Source organism: Palaemon carinicauda, chromosome 35 (genome assembly GCF_036898095.1).
Source record: "Palaemon carinicauda isolate YSFRI2023 chromosome 35, ASM3689809v2, whole genome shotgun sequence".
Classification (NCBI taxonomy): Eukaryota; Metazoa; Arthropoda; class Malacostraca; order Decapoda; family Palaemonidae; genus Palaemon; species Palaemon carinicauda.
Window position 1 is genome coordinate 63,736,069 of NC_090759.1, and position 12,996 is coordinate 63,749,064.

General features: G+C 36.4%; 1 protein-coding gene across 1 annotated transcript in view; it reads right to left on the bottom strand.

The window, feature by feature from the left end:
• Positions 1-504: 504 nt before the first annotated feature.
• Positions 505-12,996, bottom strand: part of LOC137627518 (U6 snRNA-associated Sm-like protein LSm2) — a 46,507-nt gene continuing 34,015 nt past the window's right edge. The window contains exon 4 of the mRNA XM_068358606.1: positions 505-1,140. Within this exon, the coding sequence (XP_068214707.1) occupies positions 1,015-1,140 (126 nt within the window). The 3' untranslated portion in view covers positions 505-1,014. The remainder of the gene's footprint in view (positions 1,141-12,996) is intronic.

Below are 12,996 nucleotides of genomic sequence, written 5' to 3' on the forward strand. Positions count from 1 at the left end.
CTTTATATGGCACAATCATTATCAGTATAAGTTGATATAACTTTTTTTTTCATTAGCGCTTCATGTGTAAGTTAACAAACACGTCTAATTAAAGGATAAAAGGAGAGTAAAAGCCCTTTTTATACAAAACTAATTTATGAAGTACATACATCACAATTAAATTGTCATTTTAATTTACTGTAGATGAATCACCAAAATAACACAAAATTTGAAATTAAAAAATTAAATAACTGTACTATAACTTTGTTACTGTACATGGAATTTTCATGTAAAAAGACAATTAGGTTAACTACCTATGCAATCAATCAATTTCATTTCCATTTTTATAATACTGTAATACTTTACCTTTCATTGTCCGAATATCTATAGTCCATTTCTTTTAGCGATGCATATTTGCACTGACTCGCAGCGGTGCCCTTTTAGCTCGGAAAAGTTTCCTGATCGCTGATTGGTTGGACAAGATAATTCTAACCAATCAGCGATCAGGAAACTTTTCCGAGCTAAAAGGGCACCGCCGCGAGTCGGTGCAAATATGCATCGCTAAAAGAAATGGACTATAGGACACAATGTACAGTATTGTCAATGGATGGCATTTGTTGATGTTAAAGAAATTACTCTTAAACACAAATATGAAAAAAATTCAAGATAGCTGTACCTTTATGGTAATAATATATGTAATTTTAATAAATTTCACCAAAAACCTACTTAAGTACTAAATAGGCAAACTAATAAATGACATTCACTTCCACTTGAAAGCAAGGAGAATACTGTATCGTGACCAGTTTTATACAAAAACTATACAATTTCATCCAAATTGGTTAAACAGAAAGGTTTACGTTAATCAGACAAAGTTTTTACACACGATATGCAACCACCTTTGCATGCCTAATACATTCATAGCAAATAGAAATGAATGGTACTGAATGAAACATTATAACAGAAGAATGCAAATTATAAAGTCAATTCACTCAGTATGGAAAATGAATACATTATCATGATATAAATAATGCTCCTTTACTGTCGCTGTTGTTGTGCTTCTCTTCTTGCTGCATCTTGTAGAAGCTGAGTATCTACCTCGTCCACAGGTAATTGAACATAACGAACGACAGACCCACGTATGAAGCAGTTCTTTACAGAGAGCTGAAACACGAATTGAAATATTACTTTTGGCTTATGCTTCTCTTCTTATATCTAAATTATGCTTCTTATCACTATAACACAATATTCAACGATCTTAAACCCATACTTCCAAAAGCTTCAATTATCTTCTTAAGATATTTTGGATCTTCAGCTCTAAATTATTTTATTCTTTTTAAATCCTGCAGAAACTTGGCTGTTCCTCTTCTTATCAATTCTTCCATTTTTAAGCTAGTGATTAGTTTATCTGGGCAGAACATCAATCAGCTGTTCTGGGTAGCTTAACTCAAGTGATAACAAAAACACAAATTATTTTAATCTGGTTGAAATACATTATTCTAACAAGGACACAGAGCTACAGGTACAGTTCTGATAAAGCTGGATATCAAAACCTAGGTTACAGTAACATTTTAGAAACACAAGATTGTTGTTCATAGAGAGATATGATGATTCCAACAAGATTTTTTGAGTTTATATAATTGAAGTAAAGGGTATATGATATTACAAACTATGCAACAGATGATAACTACTATAGTCCATTTCTTTTAGCGATGCATATTTGCACCGACTCGCGGCAGTGCCCTTTTAGCTCGGAAAAGTTTCCTGATCGCTGATTGGTTAGAATTATCTTGTCCATCCAATCAGCAATCAGGAAACTTTTCCGAGCTAAAAGGGCACCGCTGCGAGTCGGTGCAAATATGCATCGCTAAAAGAAATGGACTATAGTTTATAATTACATCATATCAAATAAGTATTGAGCTGGGATATTAAGTAACCTATTATCTTTATGATGAATTCCTTGTAATAAATTTTTCTGTCATCAACTGGAGATATAATCAAGCTAGTTCATCATGACAACAAATGAGAGATTACAAAAATGCTTAATTTACATATTCTTCTGCAAAATAAGTTCCCATTGCTGGTAACTCTTAACATTACTTTGTGATGTATTTAGTATAATTGACCATACAGTTCACAATGGTAAAATTCATATAACATAATATGATTAATGCAAAACATGCATTTATTTTTCTAATGCCAATCTTAAAGCACTACAGGCTACAAACTTCTGTAAAAATACAAGTGGTTAGTTTATTCAATCTTCAATTGCAAACCTTATTTCATCATTACCTGTAAACCCAAAGTTATCTACGTATATTTGACAAACTGACCACAGTTTATAAAAGCTAAACCTGACATAGCCTGATGATTACTGAAACTGATACAATTACTCTACTAAAGCTATTTTTAAGATAGTACTACAATCTACAAACTTCCGAGGTAGGTAATTCTTGAGCATTAACAGCATGCTCTATTGCAATTTCAGTCTAGTCTTATGACGCAAGGTTAAGCAATGAGATCGACATACTGTATATCACTAAATGCAAAATCTTTAAAATCAATGGAATGATTTTAAACCTTTCCTCAATTGGTTTACATTGTGATTTCTTTTACCTCTATGCCGCAACTGCTGACTCAAGAGTTGTTAATTTTTTTTTTACATAAGCAATGCAAGCGCAGATGCTTTGTCTAGTTAATCTTCATATGTTATAAAAACCCTCTAGGGAAATACTTTTACTTCTAAATCAGTGGGAGAAATAGTTCAAGTATTACCAAAAAATTAACTTGGTTGCTAAACTACAATTATAATATATAATAAAAAGCTTTGTAGCAACTAAATTTCAAAGACAAAATTATATTTTCCCCAACACTAATATAACAAGTCAAAATCAGTCTGTAATGTGATATGTTAGTTATTAAGAAAACAAGTTCCAAAGGGTTGAAATCCTAAACCATGTGAAGCCTGGTCTCACTTGCTAGTGCATGAACTTTTTACTTTATTTCCGCAACAAGAACTAAGTACCCATTACAGGGGAGTGAACATGGCATTTTGGTTAAAATTATTAGGTGTGAATTTAATATACTTTTTTGTACTATGTCTCCATTTAAATTATCCACACATTTCTACCAACTTCCAAGTCATGTAGTCTAATAGTGGAGAGATGACTAACTTCTGAAACCTTTAAATACTACTCTATATAATATGAGATCTCTCAAAATATAACTAGGTACCTGAGTTTTGCTTCCACATCAGATCCCTACTTGGACTAAGTGAAAATATAATTTTTGCAGTGTTCAGCAATGCAATATATCAATTCTACAACCATTAAACCGTTGCCTGTCAAGATCAAGTTACAAACTAAAGTATTACCAAAAATGCCATGTCACAGTAGTTGGATTACTTAAGGACAGACATACTGGTATTGTGTTGCTCAGACTGCTTGGCCTTATGCAGTGAGAAAAGTATGATTGAGGTGAGGTAAGGTTCTACCTGAAACTTACTATCATATTCCTAAGTAAAAAATCATGGGCATAAGAAGACATCTTTGAAAACCGCATAGTTCTACCAACATCCAATAATCAACCTGCACCTGAATTCATGTGATTCAAAAGGTAGAAAAAAAATCATTTTGACTTTAATGCTAAAACAGTGAGTGGAGCCTAGCTGAAGTTACTCAAACATTATCTACCATGCCACTTCACCAAATTTTGAAGGGTAGCTGGCATAAAAAAAGTAGCTGGAGAATTATTCACCAATTTACATATGAACAAAAAGACTTAATTAGAAATACTCTAGTAAAGGTTGAAGGTCTAAAACTAAAAATACCAGCTAATATTCCAGTTTTCTTCCATAAAAACCTACTTGTAGAATTGTGAAGGAAGTCAGTTGTACTTCCTTGCATTTGGATGACGTTTAAGAAATCAAAACAGCCCATGAAAAAGAATTAAATTTTAAAACCTTCAACTGTATATGAAAAAAAAAAAGACAAAATCACTTGCACTAATAGTTATGGTAGTTCAAAGATTGGACAATCCCCTAAGCACAGGAAATTGCTACAAAATTGACTTGTCTTAAACAATGCTCAAACCAGTGGGTGCTGCAACTTGACCTCTATCAGTGTAGTTTAGACACAACAACTGGCAAAAGTAACAGTAGATCACTTCCTATCTACCTTCCTTGTTTAATCCCATAGTCAAGAACCATTCAATACACTTACTATAAATGTATCCCCACATGAACGTATGCTGCATGCCCTTACCCAATCCTACCTTTCTGCATATTACGGGTAAAGATAGGTTTGAAAAAACAAAAATGAGGGAAAAGATAAATACCAAATAAAAACTAAGCAAAGTAGTTTCCATAAAATTGCACACTTGAATAGTGACTGGTTTATGGATACTTAACTACCGGTATATACAATTGTATAAGAAACAAATAATATTCCTTAAAGACAGTGTTTTAAATGGCTGAAACATGTATACTGTTTCAAGAAGTGATATACATGTAAAGTTGTATCCTATACAGAATTATTTTAATCATGGCAAACTCAGTAGCTTATAAGCATCAATGTAACTGGCACCAATACTTTTTTTTCTAAATCTAAAAAATCAGTGTGGAAAGTTGACTAAAAAACCAAGCAGTGTTAATAACAATAGGACTGATGTGCAAATAGAAAACTGAGCACAAATTCAGACATTGAGAGTGGTACAGAAGGAATAATAACAAGAATGTTATCTGAACAGAAGTTATATATAGCATTCTAAATCCTTTGATTAAATAAATATAAAAGATGTTGCAACATTATTAGGAATGTTTCACTGTACCTTATAGGGGTACTAGGGGCTGCCAACAAAATCTACTTCTAAATAATTCTTCCAGCCAACCTTTACATAAATCATTTAAATTCTAAACTGTTTATGATTTCTGTCTAATTTTGTTTAAGACAATAACATAATATACCTGTAAATATCAAAAAATTTTCAAGTACAGTAGTTATTATTTTTTCTAACAATACAAACCAGAGTGTTAACAGAAGCATGTTATCAATATAAATTAGTTGTTATAATTTATGAGGTGTAAGAAATCCCTAAGTAGCTACTTTGATCTTCACCTAGGACGTGCGGGTGGATGAGGCGGGAAGAGAAACTTGAAGGTATCAAGTTTGAAACAGTAAGAAAAGTGTAAATTACTTTAAAAAATTGTGATTTGCTTCTACATGAATACTGTACAAACCTTTGTCCTTAAATAAGAGCCATATCCAAAGGAGGGAAGAGAGTTCTATAACAAAACTGGCTAGTATCCTAGGAAATGTTGAAGTACTTTGATCTTGTACAGCAGCAAGAATGATCACTCCTATCAACCTTCTAATCATCTGGACATGAAGATGCAGCAGGTGTTACGTACACGATCAGGGAAAGCCTATACAGAATGTGTGTGTGTGTGTGTGTGTGTGTGTGTGTGTGTGTGGAAGATGTGCTGTTAGAATGTATGTTCATTATAAGAAATGAATTTATACAAATTTGGACATTCTACCCCTCATCTGGGAGGATGGAGGGAAAAACTTCTAAACAAAACTTATTTGTTAGAAAAGTTGCTCAAAATCCATGGTAGCACAATGTGGAAGAAAGGTGCAACAGTTCCTTAGTGCCTTAAAAGTAACAATACTCTGAAGAATGAGCGAAGTTCCAATTACTGTATGTGGTTTTTTATCACATAGTTCCCGATCCAATGATTCCCTACAGCAGTGTGTAGTTGATCTCATGGGAAAAATGATCATGGAGAACAATGGTGAGGAATCTTGTCTTCAGGGAAAGAGATGCAATTGGAACGTTTCCATGAAGACAAAACACAAGTCCATAAAAGTGATGAAAATTATCATAGGTACGTCTTTCACTAATATCTAGGTCTGGAAAAGCTGGAACAAAGCAGCAGTTCTAATTCATGCAACCAGTCACTAAAAAATGAGGGAGAGCAGTCGAATCACAAGATGTCCTAATAGCACTTAGATGACCTACCTGTGGTGACTGGTCACGCCAAGATCGCACAAGCAATGACATCTTGCATAGAGACCAGTGGCCATATGGAAGGCCTGAATTATGGATCTATTGTGTGATGTGGTCATGTTGTGGGATCAGTCAGCTGGGACAAGGTTGTCTATCAATATCAATATGTTCATATTACACAGATCATAAGCTCCACCCGGCTCTTTCTGCAGTAGTGGCGTTTCTGAAACTTAATGAACAGGGAAGGGTACAAGGGCACCGCCCATCACCCAGAAGGTTAAGCATGGTCATTTTTGTACGTGACCAGGCAGCGATAGGTGTGAGAACACCTGTGCCATGTACAGAAATATATTCTCTGGGAAGATGTTCACAATACAAAAACTCATGTCTCTCATAAAAGGCAGAAACGTATTGAGATCATCTTCCTAGGTGGAAAAACATTATTAGTACAGTACTCTTGATTTTCTTAACATTCTTTGAAGAGTTATAGTCACCAGTGCCCTGGAAATACCTAGGGATAGGAAAGGGACGTGGGGTGGCTGTTAATGTCCCAACTAGTATTGTGTACCAAAACGTATTCCCAAGAACAGAAATGTTCTCAATATGAGCTTCTCCTTCTTGCCTTACATACGAGGTGAGAGCATACTCTGATCAATGGAAATGATGTCAGTACATACTGGATAGTTGGTGTCACTGAAGCGTCCTGGGAATATCTCTATGTAGAAAACAGGCAAGGGCAGCTGCTAATGTCCTTACTAGTAGCTTGTGCTTGGTTGAACATGAAACATAGCACTGAAAGTAGGAGAGAGACAAAGGCAGCTTCTAACATTCTGACCTGCAGTGTTTCTCTCAAGAAATTAAGCCATTCACACTCCTGTATCTTGTTCTTAAAACCATTCCAAAAAGGGGGAGGATTTTGGTACAAAGCTGGTCCTCCCATGAAGCTATGTAGGGGAGTGGTCAATGTCCCTTGAGACTTGGCCTGACCAGGTACAGTGTTCTATCCCTCAGTGACTAAATGCTCTTCCTCTTCAAGGGGCACATCTGAAGTCCTGGCAACAGGGAAGGAATAAAGTACAAGAGCAGATGGGGTGACAGTCGAAGGCAAGGGTTAACGCCTTAGTTCCCTCTGTCAAACATCACAGATACTGTAGTGGAAAAGAGCAGAACCTTTCCTCCCTGTTCCCCGTATGCGTACTCGAAGATACGAAACTTCTTATAGAAAGGAAAGCACATAAGTGATGTGACATTTCAATGACAGAAAACACATGCAAAGCTATCAAGAGAGGTTACCTGCATTGACCGAAATATGAGACAGTAAGAAGGTCCCTTGTTTTAGACTGGCCCTGGAGTGCCGGGAAACTGTTGGCTCAAAAAATTTCCAGTATATTGGCATAGCACTGAACGAAAGTATATGACCAGTGTCCTGTCATCTATATAAGTAATAACCATGGTGATCAAACGAAAAGCAATGGCATGTCCACCGACTGTAGGACTGGTCAGCTAGGACTAAGAGATGAGAATGTTTCGCTTGTACAAAACTGCTGCTGAGCTGTTGTCTACCTAGAAGACTTCTGAAAATCTCAGAAGGAAAAGGGAGAGGGCAGCACCAAACTCCTGATGAAGAAGTAAGTGCTCAATCTCTTGCAAATCCTAGTACTAGAGGAAGCTACACACCGAAGAGAGACTGTGTTGCTTATGATCCGGGTACGTACCGTCCTAGCGTCCATGGGGAGAGGCGTAGGCGAAATGAATGTCAGAAACATACGGGTAGGTTGATATAACATTTCAAATGATCTCTTCTTCTTCAAGCAAAGTAGCAGCATTTGGTCGAGGGTACTGAAACAGGTATGAAAAAATCATCAGGGAAAAGGAAAAATGGGCAGCCATAGCTACATACCAAAAGGCGGTGCATGTGCCCAGAACCACATGACAATTGCTAGTGGCAATGTTTTTCTTCCCTTATGGGATAGTTCGCAGCACTCAAATCAAGAAGGGAAGATCCCGGTACAGCACTGTCTCTTACGTGGGAAGTGAAAAGATTGGAGTCATACAAATATGACTACCATAGATGAAACTTCATGATGTTTTCAACTACTGTAGGTTTTCTTTTATAAGTAGCAGTCTGCATACATCATCACGCTCCTTGTAAACGTCATTACCCTCATATACTGTACTGTACGTCAATTGTGACTAATCATTTGTGCACAGATGGCAGCAGTAGGGTTCGAGCCCGTACTCATGGAGACCTTATACTTAGGTGTGAAAGGCTACACTGTCAGAGATTTTACGCATGGAGATCTTGAATGTACATGTGAAAAACAGTACAGTCAGAGGCCGTATCCATGGAATCCTGATGCATGCATGAGTTGAGTCCTTGCAAATGTAAACAAGAGACATTACAGTAAAAACATAAAGGTTAGTCAGGAATGTGATGATGATGAGCGTGGAATCCTGATACGAGTATGAAGTGTCCTTAAATGTTTGTGTGTGAAAGACATTAAGGTAAAAGACTTTACATAGATTTTGTGTGTAGAAGTCAGGAACGTACAGACAATGAGCGTGGAATCCCGTTTTGTGTGGAATTAAAACAGCCAGTTAGAGATACCCGAAGTACACCTGTACTATCTAGGGGCTGAAAACAAAGTTGCTACTCAGTGTGCTGGCTAGGGAGCAATGCTTCCCCCACCCACTAGTAATTCCCAACACCTTGTTATAAATCATAACAGCTGATTTCCCACTATGCTGATAACATACATCTATTATAGGATGGAGTTTTGTATTTGTGAAGGAAGAAAATGTAGCTAACTAATATATAAAAACAATTAATTTTGAAAACCTAAACTATGTTTATACCTAACAATATCTTAATGGATCAATATAAAATTACATTTATCCACAACTTCCACATACAAATTAAAGTACAGTATAGTAACACTGTAAATTTTGCTGATAAGGCACAAGACCTTCACATTACTATAAGAAAATAGCATTGTATGTACAGTTTAAAACTGAATATTTTTCTGATGAAAAGTTACAATAAAAACACAATTTTACTCGATAACTATAAAAAATCAATATGTAACTAAAGAAAAAAAATATAATTTGCAGCATTTCTCTCAAGCAAAATACTAATGAATTAATCATAAACCTCTAAGCATATTTAATTTTTAAACAAACTTGCAAAACTATTTAAACTTATTATGTGAACATTTCAAAATCTAAGTTTCAAACTCCCAAACACTCCCTTACATACAAATGTTCAATTTAAAAAAAAAAATCCCCAAGATGTGAGATTTGACCAAAACATTAAAGTTAGTATCTAGACTTTCTGATTATATCTTTTACAATTGAATTATAACGTGACCTCACAATTTTCTATTTGAAATTCAAACAAATTAACTTCCATCACCAAAGATAACAAGTGGGCACAATCATCCAAGATAAAATGCATACCGGTACATAAAACGAGAGATTACAATATAGAAACGAACAGATAAAGGGAGTCTATCTATGCATGCAACTTATATGCTTAAGGTCTCATATGAGAATTAGAAAATTGTTCATTCTTTAGGGTCATTCCCCATATGGGCAAGACAGACTAAAATCTCACATAACATGGACAGTATTAAAGGTTCAATGCACTCCTGTCTTACAGCCCTCACTGCATTACTTTTTCTACCCCTTCCTTTTACTCTTGTTCCACTATCTATTAAAAAATGGAGATCTTGACATGTGATTCGGTGAACTAAAATGATTTAAAACAATAATACTTCAAGATTCCAATAAAATCCACACAGACACATTGGTGAACATATTCACTAGTGCAGCTTGGATTCAGGAGACAACATACTGTCACAATTAATATTACACCTTAAACTACCAAACAAGTAGCCTGATGTACTTTAGTAGACTTGAGATTAAAATAATTGTGACTTACGTTTGCAATAACTAAACCCCCCCCCCCCAAAAAAAAAAAAAACAATAACAACAACAACAACATACTGCAGAGCAACAAATTCCATCATCAGTAATATGGAAATTGAGACTAATAATACAACATAAAAACCTATAACCTGATATAAACTAATACAGTAAATCCACATGAATGGAAACATGTTGAAAATATAATAACAATACGTGCTGAAGAACACGGCTCATTGAGGTACAGTATCTAAGAAAATATGATACCATTCCCAGATAAGTGAATGTCTGATGCAGAATTTCTTTTTCTGGGTACAGTACTTTTCTTTTGTCCAAGTAAAAACTGAAGTCAGGTATATTCTTTGCACATTCAATCTTTCCTTTACACATCTGACAACATCATGTGCAGTACATCACATTCACTTACCATCAGCAAAATTCCCAGCCTGTCCTATTGAAAGTTTGAATGAGGTAATGGCGCATTAACAGCCAGCCTCAAGCTTCAACAGGATGTAAGATATGTACCCTAACTTGTGTAATTCCAAAAATAAATCCAATCTTAAACCAAAGTAAGTCAAAAGAATATCCTTTTTATAGAATGTTTGGGCTTCTTAAATTTGGAAAAACCTCAAACACAAACTTTTGTTAAGGATTATCTTCTTTAAGGAAGACAAGTAACAAAAAAAATATAGCACCTGCAGTGAGCTTTAGTCTTATGCAGTCATATATGAGGCATTAAAATCTAATATGGGAAATATTCACAACACCGGATCTACAGCGAGAGCTTTCTACACAAGATGGAATGTCTCTAGTTACTCACTGAGGCAAAGTTTACACTTTAACCTAAGATGATATGTACTCTACCATCAGGTTTTCCAAATACTCACCCAAATTTCAGTAACATGACCCTGTGAGTGATGTTGAAAGTGTGCCTTGAGTGACAAAAAGTAATCAAGGCTAACAATATTTTGCAACAGTACCTTGTTCTGAAATGAATTACTTTCTGCTTTTTCAGTTTTCACTCATTCTTTAGGCTTCTTCATTCTAATTTACTGTGAAACATCTTTAACTTTGCCTTACTCATATTTCTTTATTAATATGTTATTTTTATAATAAAATAAATTTTTTAATATACTTACCCGGTGATTATATAAGCTGCAACTCTGTTGCTCGACAGAAAACTCTACGTTAAAAATCCGCCAGCAATCGCTATGCAGGTAGGGGGTGTACTTCAACAGCGCCATCTGTCGTGCAGGTACTCAGTACTCAATGTAAACAAAGAACTCAATTTTCTCCTCGGTCCACTGCGTCTCTATTGGGGAGGAAGGGAGGGTCCTTTAATATATAATCACCGGGTAAGTATATTCAAAAATTTATTTTATTATAAAAATAACATTTTTCAATATTCAACTTAGCCGGTGATTATATAAGCTGATTCACACCCAGGGGGGTGGGTAGAGACCAGCAATAAATGTTTACATTATTATGAGCTAAGGATTTTTTATTTCATTTTAGCAGTTATCAAAATAACAAACTTAAAATAAATAAGTACCTGGTAAGGAAGTCGACTTGAACAATTACTCTGCCTTTTTAAGTACGTCTTCCTTACGGAGCCTCGCGATCCTCTTAGGATGCTGAGCGACCCCTAGGAGCTGAAGTATCAAGGGTTGCAACCCATACAACAGGACCTCATCAAAACCTCTAATCTGGGCGCTTCTCAAGAAATGACTTTGACCACCCGCCAAATCAAGTAGGATGCGAAAGGCTTCTTAGCCTTCCGGACAACCCAAAAACAATAATAAAACATTTCAAGAGAAAGATTAAAAAGGTTATGGAATTAGGGAATTGTAGTGGTTGAGCCCTCACCCACTACTGCACTCGTTGCTACGAATGGTCCCAGAGTGTAGCAGTTCTCGTAAAGAGACTGGACATTCTTAAGATAAAAAGACGCGAACACTGACTTGCTTTTCCAATAGGCTGCGTCGATTATACTTTGCAGAGATCTATTTTGTTTAAAGGCCACGGAAGTTGCGACAGCTCTAACTTCGTGTGTCCTTACCTTCAGCAAAGCTTGGTCTTCCTCATTCAGATGGGAATGAGCTTCTCGTATTAACAGTCTGATAAAATAGGATAAAGCATTCTTTGACATAGGCAAAGATGGTTTCTTAACTGAACACCATAAAGCTTCAGACGGGCCTCGTAAAGGTTTAGTTCGTTTTAAATAGAACTTAAGAGCTCTTACAGGGCATAAGACTCTTTCTAGTTCATTTCCAACCATACGATAAGTTTGGAATATCGAACGATATTGGCCAAGGCCGAGAAGGCAGCTCGTTTTTGGCTAGAAAACCAAGTTGTAGAACATGTAGCCGTTTCGGATGAGAATCCGATGTTCTTGCTGAAGGCATGAATCTCACTGACTCTTTTAGCTGTGGCTAAGCATACCAGGAAAAGAGTCTTTAAGGTGAGATCTTTCAGGGAGGCTGATTGTAGCGGTTCGAACCTGTCTGACATAAGGAATCTTAGTACCACGTCTAAATTCCAACCAGGTGTAACCAAACGACGCTCCTTCGTGGTCTCAAAAGACTTAAAAAAGGTCCTGTAGATCTTTATTGTTGGAAAGATCTAAGCCTCTGTGACGGAAGACTGATGCCAACATGCTTCTGTAACCCTTGATAGTGGGAGCTGAAAGAGATCGTTCTTTCCTCAGATATAAGAGGAAGTCAGCTATTTGAGTTACAGAGGTACTGGTCGAGGATACGGATACTGACTTGCACCAGTTTCGGAAGATTTCCCACTTCGATTGGTAGACTCTAAGGGTGGATGTTCTCCTTGCTCTAGCAATCGCTCTGGCTGCCTCCTTCGAAAAGCCTCTAGCTCTCGAGAGTCTTTCGATAGTCTGAAGGCAGTCAGACGAAGAGCGTGGAGGCCTTGGTGTACCTTCTTTACGTGTGGCTGACGTAGAAGGTCCACCCTTAGGGGAAGTGTTCTGGGAACGTCTACTAGCCATCGAAGTACCTCGGTGAACCATTCTCTCGCGGGCCAGAGGGAAGCAACTAGCGTCAACCTTGTCCCTTCGTGAGAGGCGAACTT